General features: G+C 39.8%; 1 protein-coding gene across 1 annotated transcript; it reads right to left on the bottom strand.

Annotated features, from left to right (window-relative positions):
- Nucleotides 1-364: 364 nt before the first annotated feature.
- On the bottom strand, nucleotides 365-14,746 carry Ccdc43 (coiled-coil domain containing 43). The gene is made up of 5 exons (XM_076870907.2): nucleotides 14,519-14,746; nucleotides 6,915-7,002; nucleotides 5,545-5,680; nucleotides 3,567-3,625; nucleotides 365-687 (listed from the first exon to the last, which is right to left on the bottom strand). The coding sequence occupies exons 1-5, from the start codon at nucleotides 14,720-14,722 to the stop codon at nucleotides 500-502; spliced, it is 675 nt and encodes a 224-aa protein (XP_076727022.1). The 5' UTR covers nucleotides 14,723-14,746; the 3' UTR covers nucleotides 365-499.
- Nucleotides 14,747-17,346: the final 2,600 nt, after the last annotated feature.

Below are 17,346 nucleotides of genomic sequence, written 5' to 3'. Positions count from 1 at the left end.
CTAGCTTCCTGATTAGCTTTATATATCAGCCATAAAACTATACTACACTTAGGAGTAAATATTACCTCGGAAGTAATTTATACTTGCACTTTTCATCTCAGAGGAACAGTCATGTTTCTTCTCCCAGATGAAAACCCTAACTGTTAGCTTTCTGAATCCTGCTATTTATTCAAGGAAAATTAGGTGAGGGAAGACATTTTATAAAAAAGGAGCCAAAAGGAGCACAGAACTTCAGTATTAAAATATAAAGATTGCCCCAATTGCAGCTCTTTGGTACAGACATTAACTATAATCATCTGATCATCCACATCAGCAAAACATGGCACATTTTTATAATTAAAAGTGATTGTGATTTTCCTTTTGACCATGTAAACAAAAGGGAAATGCCTTGGGAAAGAACTATGCAATGTTTTCTCATTTCTCTTAAATACACATTTGCAAAGCCAGTTTTCCTTTTCATCAAGTTCTTGAAGCAGGGGAAGAATTGAACAGGCCAGGGTTATCGCTTTCGCTCCCCTCTCTGTGTCCTTTTCTTTTCCTTTTCCTTGCGCTCCTGCTTGGCTAGTTTGTCTCTCTCCCTCTGCAGCTTGTCCTGTTCCTTCTTCCTTTGGGACTCATCCCGAAGTGAGTCTCTCTCCAATTTCCGAGCATTGAGGACATCTTCTACATTGGTGTTTCGAAACAGAGCTACAGGTGAGTTAAAGGCATTCAGGACTCAGCAAGAAAGAGGAAAGTTGTAGTTGTGACCTGTACCTTTATCCCTTATCTATTCCTAATCTTAAAAAACCACCCTTGTGTGTCGCATGGTGATGCACTCCTGTAGTCCCATCGATTAGGGAGGCTGAGACAGCAGGATTGGGAGTTCAAAGCCAGCCTCAGCGATGGTGAGGGACTAAATAAATTACAAATTAAGGCTGGGGATGTGGTTCAGTGGTTGAGTGCCCCTGAGTTCAATCCCCAATACCAAAACAAAACCATCCTTGTGTTTATCTTTGGTCTAATGGAAATCCTAAAGCTATCATTAATTATAGAAGATCTAAAATGTCCTCAGGAAAAAAATCTTAGACTTAAATCTGAATTTTTAAATATTTATCAGAGCTCAAGAGCTGGGGATATGGTTCAGTTACAGTGCTTGCCTATACACAAGGCCATGGGTTCAATCCCCAGCACCACACACACAAAAAAGTGAATGCTCATTCAGGAATAGGTAGTTGTAGATGGACACAACACCTTTATTTTTATGTGCTGAGGCTCAAACCCAGTGCCTCACACGTGCTAGGCAAGTGCTTTACCACTCAGCCACAACCCCAGCCTAGGAATAGGTACTTAATAGCAGAACACTGCAGAGTATCTAGGGTTAGTGAGGAGAACATTAATTTAACTGGAAAATGTTTATGTACTTTAAAATGCTTGAAGAGAGTTAAAAGGTTTAAACCTTACTAAATTTTATCAATTTGATTTTTTCCCTAGGCCACTAAAGCTTAAGTGAAATCCATATTCTAATAACCATCAACACTAAATTACAAGAAATATAAAATGTTTAACAGAAAATAACTGGCCAAAAACTGTACTGCTTATTTCTTTTAACTTTGAAAACAAAACCTGTTAATATTAGACAAGCTTCTCTCCACTCTTAAAACATGACTTTTTCCTTTAGTGTTTTAAAACAAATGAGTCTCAAGCTGAGAGTACGGCTCAGTAATAGATCCCTGGGTTTAATCCTCAGCACCAAAAATAAATGGGTCTCTCTGAATTAACTTCCCCTTCTCTGACAATCTATACCAAACCCTTCATTTTTTTGGGGGGGCGGGGTGTACTGGGGATTGAACTAAGGGGCACTCAAGCAATGAACCACATCCCCAGCCCTACTTTTGTATTTTATTTAGAGACAGGGTCTTACTAAGTTGCTTAGTGCCTCACTTTTACCGAGGCTGGCTCAGAATTTGCAATCCTCCCATCTCAGCCTCCTGTGTGACTGGGATTACAGGCATGCACCAAGATACCTGGCATATCTTCATCATGAATTTTCAGCCAGGCCCTGTAGTGCATGCCTGTAATCCCAGCAGTTTGGGAGGCTGAGGCAGGAGGATCATGAGTTCAAAGCCAGTCTTGGCAATTTAGCGTGGCCCTAAGCAACTCAGTGAGACCCTATCTCAAAGTAAAATATAAAAAAGGGCTGTGGATGGGGCTCAGTGGTTAAGTGCTCCTGGGTTCAATCCCCACTACGAAATAAGTAAAGTGAATTTTCTGTGTGTGTGTGGTATTGGGAAATTGAATGTAGTGGTATTCTACCACCAAATTATATCCCCAATTATATGCCCCTGCCCTTTTCTTTTTTTTGGGGGGAGGTCACATTCTTTTTTATGGCATTAGAGACTGAATGCAGGGCTTCTGCGTGCTACCTACCACTCTGCACTCTACCACTAAGCTATATCCCCAGCCTCCCCATCCCTTTTTCAAAATTTTATTTTGAGGCAGGGTTTCACTAAATTGTCCATTCTAGCCTCAAGTTTGTGATCCTACTGTCTCAATCTCCAGAGTAGCTGCAATTACAGGCAAGTACCACCACACCCAGCTTAGAGTAGATTTTTTTTTTTTGGAGGACAGGTATTAGGGATTGAACCCAAAGGCACTCTATCTCTCAGCTACATCTCCAGTCCTTTTTTATCTTTTTTTTTTGTTGTTGTTGTTGGAAGACGGGGGTGGGGGGTGGGGGGGGGATGCAGGGGATTGAAAGCAGGCACCATTCCCACATCCCCAGCTGGTTTTATAATTTGGGATAAGCTCTCATTAAGTTGCTTAGGGCCCTGCTAAGTTACTAAGGCTGGCTTTGAACTTGTGATCCTCCTGCCTTAGCCTCCCAAGCCACTGATTATAAACACACCCAGCCTATTTGAGTTGCTGAGGCTAGCCTCAAACTTTCGGTCCTCCTGTCTCAGCCTCCTGAGTTGCTAAGATTACCAGTGTGCATCACCCACCTGGCTTAAGGTATATTTCTAAACCCATCTTCTCTAGGAAATGATTCTGTTGGTCAGAACCTTTCTCAACACATGTTTCAATATGTTTATATTATGTTTAGTATTCAGTCTGTTCTCTTTCCAAGAAATTATAAAGTTTTTGAGAATAAACACAAAACTTCAATATTATTTTAATTATTTCCGTAATGGTAGGCAACCCAGAGCTGCACACAGGGAGTACAGATGTTCATTTTTCCTTAGAAATTCTTCTTGCTGGGGCTGTGGCTCAGTGGTAGAGCACTTGCTTAGCACATGTGAGGCACTGGATTCGATCCTCAGTACCACATAAAAATAAAAGGTTTTGTGTCCATCTACAACTAAAAATAAAATTAAAAAAAAAAAAGAAAAAAAGAAAGAAAAGGGATAAGTTAACAGTACTTGTTAACTTCTTTTCTTTGCAGAATATGCTTGATAAATTGACCATCTGTACTCCCAATGCTGGCATGAGTTCCTGCAGGTAACGGGAAGTACTAGCAACGACAAAATAAAAATTGATGCTCAAGAGAATTCCATGGAGAAACACATGAGGCTGGTCACAAAGAAGGATACATTTATCTGAACCAATGTTCATCGTGGTGGCACCTGAATCATCCTTCTCATCTGCTTCAGTAAGTGATGTTAAGGAAAACTGGATGGAAAACAAAGGTTCACACATCCCAACTCAGTATTTAAAAATACTCTGTAGATTGGTGGAGAGGAAAAGCTATCTGAATGGAAAAAGGACTTTTGTCCAGAATGTGATAGTAAACCCCAGAGATTCATCTTTGGAAATCTAAATTTAGGAAGAAGAAGATTGTTCTAAGCTTCTCTAACAATTCCTTTTTTTTTTTTTTTTTTTCCCTTGGACTGGGGATTTAACCCAGGGACACTTAATCACTGAACTACATCTCCATCCCTTTCTATTTTATCTTGAAATAGGGTCTTACCAAATTGCTGAGGCTGACCTTGGACTTAAGATCCTCCTGTCTCAGCCTCCTGAGTTAATGGGATTACGGGCATATGGCACCTTCCACAGCAAAAGTCTTTTCTTGGAGGCTAAAAAGAAACTTAAAGTTGATCTGGGAGGACTGTCACATTATCTGAAAGCCAGGAGACAATGAAATGACCTCTAAAACAATGGTTCTCAAAGGGCTATTTACAGAGCCTCCTGGGAACTTATTAGAAATTCTTGGGCTCCAATCTGAACCAACGTAATCAGAAACTCTGGGGAGGGAGTATAAAGCCCAGAAATTCATGTGATAACACATTCTCCAGGGGAATCAATGCTTTAAAAGTTCTTTTTATTTTTTTGGTGGAGGGAACCAGGGATTTAACCCAGAAGTGCTTTACTCATGTGCTATATCCCCAGCCCTATTTGGCGGGGGTAGGGATGGGCTGGGGGGGGTGCGGGGGGCAGTACTGGGGATTTAACCGAGGGTCACTTCCCACTGAACTACCTCTCCAGCCCTTTTTATTTTTTGAGACTTGACATCCTCCTGCTTCAGCCTCCTAAGTCACTGGGATCACAGGCATGAACCATTGTACCCAGCTTAAAAGCTTTGTTTTTTTTTTCCAATGGGGGAAAAAAAATAAAAGTTCTATTCTAACCCAAGAACTGAGATTTTATTTATCATTGGAACCATACTCTGCTAACCCTAGTAAGAAAAGTTGTAAGGAAAAAGCATAAGAGAAACTGTCTCCAAAGCACCCAAATATTCTTTCCTAAATAGTGATTAGCCAGCTGATATTTCTGGGATGATGTCTTACTGTATAATGAGCCACATACTTCATTCAAGTAGGCTCTATAAGCTAAGCATTTCCTAAATAAATTTCAAATTTACAGGGAACTAAATCTGTCCCTACTTACACTACTTTCTTTTTGTACGGTTCCCACACTCAGATTCTAATTTATTTTGGTAGTGTTTAGGGATTCGGCTTTACTTTTAACTATGGTCACATTAAAAATATTTGAATTAAATGGCTCCTAAGTTAGGGTATCCTTCACCCAAAGGTATCCAGGTTCTAGTCCTGATTTTGCCACTGATTTTCTGAATGCCTGTGATCACTCATCATCTCTTAAGTGTTATCAGTGTCTTTACTGACTGGAAAAGAAAAGAAAGATGGTTATACATGTGACAGTACACCATACAGAAAAGTCTCATGCAAATATAAGGAATCACAGCTATATCTTCTTTTCTGAAAGCACATCATACTGGTTCACTAAGGCATTATTTACTCTACACTGAGTTTTCAGAAATGTACTTCTGAAAATAAAAGTCTAGGCAGAGAGTGTAGCTCAGTGATAGAGTACATGCTTAACATGCATGAGGTCCTGGGTTCATTCCTTAGCACCAAAGTACATATTTATCTCCAGTATCAACTATTCCAACTCATTTCTCGTATCCATCAAGGTCCATAGATCTTTGCCATTTTAGAGAAGAAAATTAAACTATGGGAGGTGATTGACAATTTCCTAAAGAGCACTGTAAACCGTCAACACTTCTGGTGTCACCCTCAGGGAATGGTGCTGAGATTCCAGAAAGGATATTCCTCTTCATCGGTTACATCAGCATACTGGGCAAGCAGGGCAGCTTTTCTCTGTTTTTCCTCTTCCGACACCATCCTGGGCTTCACCACAATCTGTGCCTGCTTCTCAATGAGGGTGGCAATGGCCTGTACCTCATCTGGGAGGCAGGAGAGAGGGAAAACACGTTTGTATGACAGAAAACAAGCTCACCCAACCACCAGCTCACCAGGGCAGTGCTTGTAAAAGACATTGGCAGCTGTTGACTCAAAGGTCCTAGGGTTCAAAGAACATGCCTCAGGGACATGTGAGACAGAAAAGGAAAGGCCATGCAGGCCAGGCTTTAGGTCTTACATCCATCTTCAATCACAGCAGCCCTGATTTTATTTGATTTATACGTTGATTCGGCTGCTTAAAAAAAAAAAAAAAAAAAAAAAGGTAGAAAAGCACTGCATTAGAAGCATAGACAAGCTTCTTCTAAACAGGCAATTTTCTCTTCTCTTATTCCAGAAACCTAAGAAAGACTCCAGAATCAACTGGAGAATCAATCATGTTTATAATTGTGCCAAGTACAATGCTTGAACTAAAAATATTTTGCCTTATTTTAAAATAAGATCAACTACTAAGTTCTCCATTCTGAAGGAAAGGAAGCAATGGTGTAAAGTAGGGGCTCTCACACCTGGCTGTACATTAGAACCTTCTAGAGGAGTTTTTTAAAAACACCAATACCTGGAGTCCAACCCTAGTGTATCAAGTGATTCTAATGTATAGGAAAGACTGAAAATCAAGGGTGAAGTTTATTTTTATTTATTTATTAAACACTTTTTTTAGACGTTGATGGACTTTTATTTTGTTCATTTATTTATATGTGGTGCTGAGAATTGAACCCAGTGCGTCATACATGCTAGGCAATCGCTCTACTACTGAGCCACGACCCCAGCCCCCAAGGGTGTAGTTTAGATTCTTCTTAAGTTTGATTTTTATAAATTGAGTTTTCTGCAACTAATTAAAATATTAGCCCATTTATTTTGCATTTTAAAGGGTAAATGATTTAGCTGAATAAACCAAAATCCCAACCATAATTTGTGTTATGAAAAGAGAACATAAAAAAGATGGGAGGTGAGAAAAATATATACCCATATGTGCTGTGGAGAGAGGATGAAAGGAAAGCAAAAACCACAATGAAGGTAACTGTGGTCAGGCTAAAATGGATAAATGCAAAAGGAAAAGGAAATCCGGCTTCTCAAGTGTTCGCCAGTGTAAATCATCTTAGGAAGAACGAGAATCCAAAGGAGAAAATGAAACACTCTCTCCCAAAGAGCTGTACAGTAAGGCTTTTAGAAAGGACCCTTGAGGTCACACACCAAAATGCCATACAGAAACACCAACTCTACCTTCTTTTTTCACTTTGGTGACAACATTCTGAGTTTCAGACCATCGTTCCACAATCTCCTTGCAGATATTAAGGAGCGAATCTTCTTCCTAGTTGCAAAAGTAGATTGATTAATTTTCTGAGAGAGTTCTCAAAAACAACAGCAACCTTAAAAAGGCCTATGCAGAGGGCACAGCTCTCCCTGCCAGATTTGAGAAGAGATCCTGGGAAGGTTTTGGGAGCCACAGAATATGTCTCTATGGGCACAGAAGGAATTTGGTGTGTTTGTCCCAAAATTCACACCTGCTAGATCAAGAGCACCTACTCCATCCTGCCAAGCTCCAGGGTAAAAGATTCCCACCAGCTCAGGGCAGTCCTCATCCTCAAAAAAATAAATTCATTAATTAATTTTAAAAAAATTTATACAATGATGTTTTGATATATGTTTACACTGGGCATGATACTATGAAACTAACAGGTTCATAATCTTACATATTTGTCAGTTTGTGAAAACATTTAAAATTTACTTTCAGCAATTCTGAAATACATTATTATTTTAGTCACCATTCTGTGCCACAGCTCATTAAAGCTTATTTCTTGTCTCAGTGAAATTTTCTACTTGTCATCAGCATCTCCCCTTTTCCCTTCCCCACTCTCTCCTTACCTTTTTTTTTTGGCGGGGTACCAGGGATTGAACCCAGGGGCACTTAATTACTGAGCCACATCCCCAGGCCTATTTTGTATTTTATTTAGAGACAGGGTCTCACTGAGTTGCTTAGCACCTCGTTTTTGTTGAGGCTGGCTTTGAACTCAGGATCCTCCTGCTTCAGCCTCCAGAGCTGCTGGGATTATAGATGTGCACCTCTGTGCCCGGCTCTCCTTATCTTTTATTATAAATTTTTTTGATACCAGGGATTGAATTCCAGATCTATAAGCAAGTTTCTTTATGTCTGGTTCAGAAAAAAACTGAACTAAGGAATGCTTTACCACTGAGGAACATCCCTAAACCTTTTTTTTTTTTTTTTTGAGATAGGAATTTGCTAAATCACAGGCCTAAAACCTGTGATTCACTTGTCTGCAACCTTCCAAGTAGCTGGGATTACAGGCCTGCACCACCCTGCCTGGCTTATGAGCAAAACTTTCTGAACTTCACATCTTCCAAGGATTTTAGTGAGGATAAATAAAAATTTGTATACAGTGTCTACTCTACTTGGCAAAGCATAGGCATTCAAAAATATGGGCATTCTTAGGACTGTGGTTGTAGCTCAGTGGTAGAACACTTGCCTAGCATGTGTGAGGCACTGGGTTTAATCCTTAGCACCACATAAAAGTAAATAAAGTAAAGGTATTGTGTCTATCTAAAACTAAAAATAAATAAATTATATATGTGTATACTACACACACACACACACATATATATATATAAACATTCTCTCCATGTTCATTGTCTGCCTTCATCCACTTCCTGTTCTACTTCACAGGACAAGGTATCAGAGTTCACATTTATTAGGTGCTTACCCCATCTGCTAGGCACTGTACTAAAAACTTTACATAAAAATTCTCAATTCACCAGGTGTTGTGGGGACGTACAACTGTAATCCAAGAGATCTGGGAGACTTGAAACAGGAGGATCACAGGCTCAAGACCAGTCTTAGTAACTTAGGCCCTAAGCAACTAAGCAAGACAGTCTCAAAATATATATTAAAAAAAAATGTGGTTGGGGATGTGGCTCAGTGGTTAGGGCCCCTGGGTTCAATCTCTAGTATCCTCCCCCCCAAAACACAACAACAACAACAAACCTAAATTGCAACTGGGTACAGTGGCACATGCCTGAATCCCAGCAGCCTAGGAGGCAGAGACAGGAGGATCAAAAGTTCAAGGACAGCCTCGGTAACTTAGCAAGGGCCTAAGCAACTTAGTGAGATTCTGTCTCAAAATAAAAAATAAAAAGGTTGGGAATGTAGCTCAGTGGTAAACTGCCCCTGGGTTAGATTCCAAGTTAAAAAAAAAAAAAGAATTCTCAAGTTTTAAAACAATTATGTAGGAGCTGGGATTGTGGCTCAGAGGAAGAATGCTCGCCTAGCATGTGTGAGGTACCACACAAAGATAAAATAAAGGTATTTGTGTCCACCTACAACTAAAAAATAAATGTTAAGAAAAAAATAATTACATAAAGTATTACTACTGTTATTCAATTTATATATGAGGAAACCAAAGTACAGAGGTTAAGTAACTTGTTCAAGGTCATACAAGTAATAATGGATTAAAGAGGACTTAAGGTGGATGCACATGCCTATAATCCCAGTGACTTGAGAGAATGAGGGAAGAGGATCACAAGTTCAAAACCAACCTTAGAAACTTAGTGAGGCCCTAAGAAACTTGGCAAAAATCTGTCTCTAAATAAAACATAAAAAAGGGCTGGAGATGTGGCTCAGTGGTTGAGCGCCCCTGGTTTAATCCCTAGTACCAAAATAAAGATAACAATAATAATAATAAGCTGGGCATGGTGGCGCACGCCTATAATCCCAGCAGCTCAGGAGGCTGAGCAGGAGGATCTTGAGTTCGAAGCCAGCCTCAACAAAAAGCGAGGTGCTGAACAACTCAGTGAGACTGTCTCTAAATAAAATACAAAATACGGCTGGGGATGTGGCTCAGTGGTAGAGGGCCCCTGAGTTCGATCCCTGGCATCCCCCAAAAATATAAATAATAAAGAGGACTTGAACCCAAGAAATCTGGCTAAGAGCCCATAATATTCACCACTGTATTATGCTATCCTAAAGAAAAAAGTTAGAACAAAACTTATTGTGATATTCTTGTTTTGTATCAACAAAGGATTCTTTCCTATACCATTCATCCTTTTACTGCTTGAGCTAGACACACAGAAACTTCTTTGGGTCAGAGCTTCCATAATTCATAGACTTTCCAGCAGGGAAAGCAAAGGAACGGGGAAAGAAAAAAGGATTAGAAAAGAAGTGGAGAGCCAAATAAAAAGGATATTCTTGGAGGACAAACTGGTTTATTTCCTGTTTCCTCACCTAAACCAAAGCAGTTCAATCATCATTCTTTCATTTATTCATTCAGAAAGTGCCTGCTTTGTTCAACACACTAAGATGTGAACCAGGAAATGAATGAAAAATAGTGCCTGGCTTCATACACAATTTAGGAGGCTGGTATATAAACAATTGCCATAAAATATAACCCCCTAACTATCCTACATAAAATTGTAACCTACCCTCTATTGCACTTCTGATCTTCTTAAAACGCCCCCTTTTCCTTAGCACTTATTAGTTTCCTAACATAGCACTATAATTTACTGGGAAAACGTTTCCCTTCTAGATTATAACCCCAGAAGGGCAGAAATTTCTATTTTGCAGTAACGGTAGTACCTGGCATACAGTAATCCATCAATAAAAATGTGATGAACCAATCAGTGCAAGTACTACTGAGCAGAATAAAAGAAAAGATGATAGAAAGCTTTTATTTATTGTTATTTGCTCCGTCATTATTCTTGGATTTATTTATTTACTTATTTATTTATAAATTATTTATTTATTGGTACTGGGGATCAAACCCAGGGCTTTGTGCATTCAAGGTAAGCACTCTACCAACTGAGCTATCCCCAGCCCACTATTCTTGAATATTACCTCAAATTATTGCTAACAAATTTCATCATTTCTAATATTGAATCCTAGCCCAATTTGGCAACTTGGTTTGGCCCTGGTTTTTGTTTTTCCTAGAAAGAAATGTGATACAAAAGTCAGAGACCTTTCGCATTATATGCTGCCAGACTGACTGACAGCAGCACTTTGAATTATATGCTTAATACAAACCATATTTCTTGGCTCTTTTTGTTCTGTAAAGATGCTCCTCATGTTTTATGGACAAGAACCTTGTCTCACTTTATGATTCCTGGTCTATTCTTCCCAGAGTAGTTTCTACATAGAAGAAAAATTAAACTAGTATGTGAATTGGACAATGCAATGAAATCAACCTTAAAAATGATTTTGTTGGGCTGGATATGTAGCTTAGTGGTAGAGTGTTTGCCTAATGTGTGCAATGCTGGTTCAATAACAAGAAATGGGGGAAATTTTTTTTTCACAGCTTATGCAACAACATGAAAACACAAAGAACCAACTCTGTTTCTAAATTACTTTGCCTTTTCTATCAAGTGTCTGCTAAAAAAATAAAAAAGTATGAGGCAAACACGTTTCCCTTTACCAATAGAGCCATAGCTTCAAATAATAACACCATGAAAAGGGTTGGTTAAGGAGCTAGTGCAAAGAAGTACCAAAGTTTTTTGTTTTGGGGGAGAAAGGGGACTGTACTGGGGATTGAACCCAGGGCGCTCAACCACTGAGCCACATCTCCAGCCCTTTTTATTTTGAGACAGGGTCTCACTAAGTTGCTTAGGGTCTTGTTAAATTGCTGAGGCTGGCTTTGAACTTGAGATCCTCCTGCCTCTGCCTCCTGAGCTGCTGGGATTACAGGCATATGCCACCATGCCCAGCCCAAGTTATTTTAACAACATTTTCATGGAGTCATTAGACATTTCTCAGTTGGAAATAAAAATGAGAATTCTGGGCTGGGGATATAGCTCAGTTGGTAGAGTGCTTTCCTTGCATGCACAAGGCCAAGGGTTCAATCCCCAGCACACACAAAAACAAAAATTCCTTGTCTTTGTTATTTTTCCCCTATAATCTGCAATGTCAGGGTATAAGAAAAGAATGTATTCAGCCAGGCATGGTGGAGCACACCAATAATCCCAGTGACTCAGGAGGCTGAGACAGGAGGAGTACAAGTTCAAAGCCAGCCTCAACAGATTAGTGAGGCCCTTAGCATAAAGAAAGAACTAAATGAAGGAAATAGAAAGGAAAGGCGGCTCAACAGTAAAACAGGTTTATTTTGGACAAACCTGTGGAGGGGAGCCCAGTGGAGACTGAGACTCATCTTCCATTTATAACCTTGGATAGATGTAGGGGCATGAGGGAGTGGGGGAATTTTGGAGGTTAGGCTGTTGCTAGGGGGTTGTCGGGGAAGGGTCCTTGTGGTCCTCAACTCTTATCTTTGAGGTGATCACTGTTCCTGTCAAACCTGATATTTTTCAGGATTTTAATCCCAGATAACAATTTCCTTTCTTTGTATGATGATGAAATAATATTGTTTGGGGTTTCTTTCTATGATGATGGAATATTGTCTGGGGTGACTCTTATTCTGAAAGGGAGGATGTGTTTCAAAATAGCGTTGTCTATGTCAAGTTCTTACTAATAATCAGCAACTTAATGAGACCCTGTATCAAATAATAAAAAGGGCTGAGGTAGCTCAGTGGTAAATCAATCCCAGGTTCAATCCCCAGAACCCCCTCCCCTCAAAACAAAACAAAACAAAACAAAAAACACTACATTGAATTTCCACTGAACTACCAAGCTGCCTTACAAATTGGGCTATAGCTTTCTCCTTTATGGGCCAATCTTGCCAGAGCAGGTTCTGGGACTCAAAGAGGTTCTTGCCAGAGGGATCTGGGATACCTACACTATTGTTATATTTCAACCATGTGCCAAATAATGAACTGCACTTCCATCAAGTGTAAGTCATTTTTTCCTTGCATGTGTACCTCTAAAAATACTCTAGTATTTGAAAAAAATGTTTCCTGCCTTCTATACTTCTATATTAAGTACATATATACATATTTCTTTCTATATTTTCATAGTATCTTTTGATTCTGGTTTTTTTGTTTTGTTTTGTTTTGTTGGTCTGTGTGTGTAGTGCTGGGGATTGAACTCAGGGATTTACTACTGAGCTACACTCCTAGCCATTTTTTTTTTTTTTTCAGGTGTAGATGGACACAACACAATGTCTTTACTTTTTATGTGGTGCTGAGAATCGAACCCAGGTCCCACTTATGTGAGGCGAGCATTCTACCGCTGAGCCACCCAGCCCCCTTTTTGCTTTTGAGACAGTGACTTACTAAATTGCGGAGCCTAGCCTCTTTCTATTTTACAATCTTCTCACCCTACTCCTCTCAGTAGCTGGGATTACAAGCATGTGCCACCATGCTTATCCTTATTCACTTTTTAAACAGTCCCTGTTTAAAATTGGCTTGAAGAATTGCAAATGAGAGGGGCCAGGGTTATGGCTCAGTGGCACAGTGCTTGCCTAGCATGGGTGAGGGTTCAATCCCCAGCACCACAAAAAATAAACAAATAAAATAAAGGTATTGTGTCCATCTACAACTAAAAAAATATCAAAAAAAAAAAAAGGAATAGCAAATAATGGGTTGGGGTTGTGGCTCAGTGGTAGAGTGCTCGCCTAGCATGTGTGAGGCACTGGCTTCAATTCTCAGCATCACATATAAATAAATTAATAAAATAAAGGTCCATCAACATCTAAAAAAAGAATAACAAATGAATTCATTCTAAAAACCTGTACAAACCTGAGCACTTACCAAGAAAAAAATAATGTTTTTGATGAACTGGCAGCTTTCAGAGTAGTAGTCCAATTTCCAACATCTCTTCTAACCATGAATGCAGAGACAACTCTAGTGTCTACGTATAGTATTTAGTGATGACACAAATAAATTTTATCTTTTAGATTGTTGTATTTTATCTTATTTTTTTTTAAAGAGGTGAATATTGAGCATCCCGGTTTTATTTTTTAAATAATGTTATTGTACTTTTTATACACTTATTTTATTTGTTTTTATGTGGTGTTGAGGATCAAACACACATTAGGCAAGCCCTCTTCCACTGAGCTACAACCGCAGTCTTGAGATTGTTGTATTTTTTAAAAGAATCTGATGGACAGCCAGACAGCACTTGTAGCCAATCTACTCTAGAGTCGCCATCTAAGAATTGTGTGTTGGAGGTGAGAGAAATGGGGATAAGGCAGAATGATCAGATTTGAAAAGTGGACATTTTAATCATTTACTACAGGTAAAAAGTTTAAAGTAAACATTTCTGAATCAATTTGCTTCTAAGAGTCTAAATACAAACTTTATCTTTTTAAATTTTTTCTAATCACTCCCCACTAAACACACACTTACACACACACACCCCGATTACTTAATTTCTAAATATTGTAAAGATTCAAGCACAACATTTGCTTCAGTTCCACTTGCCATGAAAAGATCCTTAGCACGAGGTTACCTTTTTTTGGCCTCCTACTCCGAAAGGAGAACCTGAGAGGAGATTTCCTGCAGGCTTTTGTCATGGGACAGCCCTAGGTACAGCTCCCAGGGTAAACAAGCATCCCAAGAACATTTTATTCTCCACTCTCAACACTAAATGGATGGGAATGGAATTGGTTTGTAGACGTTTTAGCTAAAACTCTCATTTTAGACATCCAACGCCTTCATAAGAACATTCTGCAACTTACCCACAGGCATCCGAGAGGGCCTCGTTCCCAGGAATAAGGGAAAGACTTTCCTCTCGAAGCACCTGCAACCTTCAAGCTTCCCAAAACCTGGTTTGGGAGCAATCTCCTTCATCCGTAGCGTAGAGCTAGAAATGTACTTCTCCCAGTAACACCACTAAGCCTTCGTGACGCCGGGTAGGGGTAGCGGGATGCGAAGTACTGACTGGGATCCTCCGATGCCGGCCTAAGACTGAAGGATGGGTCCGGGCTACTCACCAGAAAAGCAGACAGGATACCCTGCAGAGCGTCCAACTTCTCTTCTTCCTCCTCCTCCTGCAGGACACCAAGGATGTAGGAACCGTAAACGGCTTGGTCCACTCCCAGCGCCTCCAACCGTCCGTCCAGCCAGGATCCAAAACCCCCACCCCCGGCATCACTTTCGCCGGAGGTTGCCGCGGCCACTTCGCAGGGCGCCGCCATCTTGGGGTCAGGGTCCTGCCAGCCCCCAGGGTGCCTACCGCAGTGCCTGACGGGCCGCGCCGCGGGCCCAGCGCGCATGCCCGGAGAGGAAGCCCACGCCCCCGCGCGCTGGGCTTGTGACCTGCTTCGGTATTTCTTACCTTCCTAGCAAAGCGCGTGTTCGGTTACACACTGTCAGTCAATCGCACAGGAACTCCGGCAGGTGAGCATCTTTAACATAAAGACTCTTTTTCAACTGTGAATGTTCACAGAGGTTCAGTAACTTGGCCACCAAAGTCACGGGGCTAGTAACAGGACTGGACCTGAACGTCGATTCCAGCGCTTCCTCCCATCTCACCGAGCTGCCCTTCCACGAGCCCTCGTAGGCTAAGCCACCCACTCTCCCATGGCTTTTGAGCAGGGACCTGATGCTTCTACCGGGAATATCCACCATCGCTACCGACTCCTGCCACCTTCTCCACGCCGAGCCCCACTCCCTGAAAACACAAGCTCCAGAACCCTTTCTTAATTCCTTTCTGTCTGCGTTAAGAACTCTGCAGTGTGTTGCATTTATTTCAATGCAGTCGTCGTGCTGTACTTATTGCAGTACCAACAAATAGTATGTGCTCAATAAATGTACAAGCACCTTAATTTTATTTCTTTTGTTCATTGGTTCCACGTTTACACAGGAATACCTTTAGAGCTACTTTATCCTCCGCCAGGCATTGGGCTAAGATCTTTTCATGCATTATCTCTTGTAATCCTCTCTACAACTCTGTGAGAAAATGCTTTTATTATCTGCACTTTGGGTTTTGGTTTGTTTCCCTCCTACCCCATTTCTTTTGGAGGCAGGGGGTAACGGATTAAAACCCAGGGGTGCTTAACCACTAAGCCACATCCCCAGACCTTTTATTTTTTGACACAGGGTCTCACTAAATTGCTTAGGGCCTCGCTAAGTCGCTGAAGCTGGCAGACAAGTTTGCAATTGCCTGGGTCCTGCCCTAGTTGGGTCCAGGGAGTCCTGAAGGATGATTGGCGTCAGCGAAAAGATGAGACAGGAGTCATTCCGTTGGAGCAATCTCCAGAGAGAGAGCTAATGCAGCTTTCTCTGGGTCATCTTTTATTACAATTTTTCTCATCATTATAGATTCAGAATACGTCATTGATTATATAATTTAAAACTTTGCCAAGACATGACATTTCCTTAACCATGATTGGGGGTACAAAAAATGTAACATTAATTTACATTTTTCCAGGATATGACCTTCAGTTATATAATTATTAAAAGTACAGAATCATTAATAAAATATGTCACTAATTTACATTTTTCAGATTTTCCCAAGATTTACTATTTTTCCCAAGATATATTATTTTCTTATTAACTAATGCCAAACTAGTAACCAGACTCTAAGTCTCCTAACCAATCATTAACCTAAAGTACACTTGTACTTTATTTCTAATCTAAAATTCCCATCTAAAAAAGTCCCTTTAAATCTTATATTTAAAATTTCCTGTTTTGAATAACCAATAAAAAAATTAAAAAAAAATTAAAAAAAAATTTCCTAAAGTTTATGAGTCATTCTTAAAACATATCAGAAACCTATACAACTAAAAACTTAAGAATTTCTAAACTTAAGAATCTAAATAAAATAATATTTCTAACATTATTCTAAAACTGTGTCTTATAAAGCTATTTTAATTAATTCCTAAATTTATTCTCATAAAACTGGTTGAGCTGCTTTCTCAAAGAGTTTCTTTGTTTCTCAGTCAAGGTGCACTAGTTCTCATATCTTTATAATCTTTCTCAATAGAAAGTAAGTTCTAAACACCAATCCACTTTCCACCAATATTAACTATGCTCATCATATATCCCTATGTAAAGTAAGAAAGAGTTTATAAAAAGAGAAGAATATTTCTTTATATGTTTTAACTTTCCTAAATGTAAAAATGAGACTACATGTGGTGAACTTTGTAAAATAAGTATACTGATTAGGTTTTCTAAGAGGCCGGAAATATGGACTTGGGTTCTAGTTGATATAATCAATGTGGTGCCTAAAATTCTCATGACCTTTCAAAGGATGATTGTTGTCCATTATCAGGTTTGTCCACAATGTACTGAGATAGAAGAACAGCCTTCTACTTTGTCCTTGATATGCTGAGGGGTAGTAGAACAGCCTCCAAGGCATGAACTACCTGTTATGCTCTAGCCATCTGAAATTTAATTTGTTTGGCATTTAACATACTCATGCCTCCTGTCAGAAACATAAGCATGAAAATGCAAAGTCCCAATTACATAAAAAAGGGTCTCATGGTTTCGGTTGCCCACCAACCAGCGTGGCTTTGCCAGCATTCATCCTCACTGTGACCCTGTCAAGACAGTGGGAGAGCAGCTTTGCCAACACTTTTTCTCTCTGTGACCCTGTCAAGACAGTGAGTGGGGAATCGCCTTCACCATGCAATATCATATATGAATCCCTTAAGGTCAGGGCTTGATTTAGCGTTTGACCTGTGAAAAAAGAAGTCTTCATTAACAAAAGGGAGGATTATTTTATTTATGACTTTTTCTTGCAGAGGGGGTGGGCACTTTATGGAAACGGGGATTCACCTTCTTCTTTTTTTTTTTTTTTTTTTTTTCTTTATATGGA

The sequence above is a fragment of the Callospermophilus lateralis genome, chromosome 11, assembly GCF_048772815.1.
Source record: "Callospermophilus lateralis isolate mCalLat2 chromosome 11, mCalLat2.hap1, whole genome shotgun sequence".
In the NCBI taxonomy this organism is placed as follows: domain Eukaryota; kingdom Metazoa; phylum Chordata; class Mammalia; order Rodentia; family Sciuridae; genus Callospermophilus; species Callospermophilus lateralis.
The sequence above is the reverse complement of the archived record's forward strand: the minus strand, read 5'-3'. Positions and strand labels throughout refer to the sequence as shown.

Bases quoted from the DNA above. Each gene is read 5' to 3' on its own strand.
- Ccdc43 (XM_076870907.2), bottom strand. From the start codon at position 14,722: ATGGCGGCGCCCTGCGAAGTGGCCGCGGCAACCTCCGGCGAAAGTGAT. The intron at 5,681-6,914 runs GTAGAGTTGGTG...CCTGCCTCCCAG, and splicing joins CACCAAAGTGAAAAAAGAAG to ATGAGGTACAGGCCATTGCC. The intron at 688-3,566 runs GTATCCTTCTTT...ACTCACCTGTAG, and splicing joins GAACATTGGTTCAGATAAAT to CTCTGTTTCGAAACACCAAT.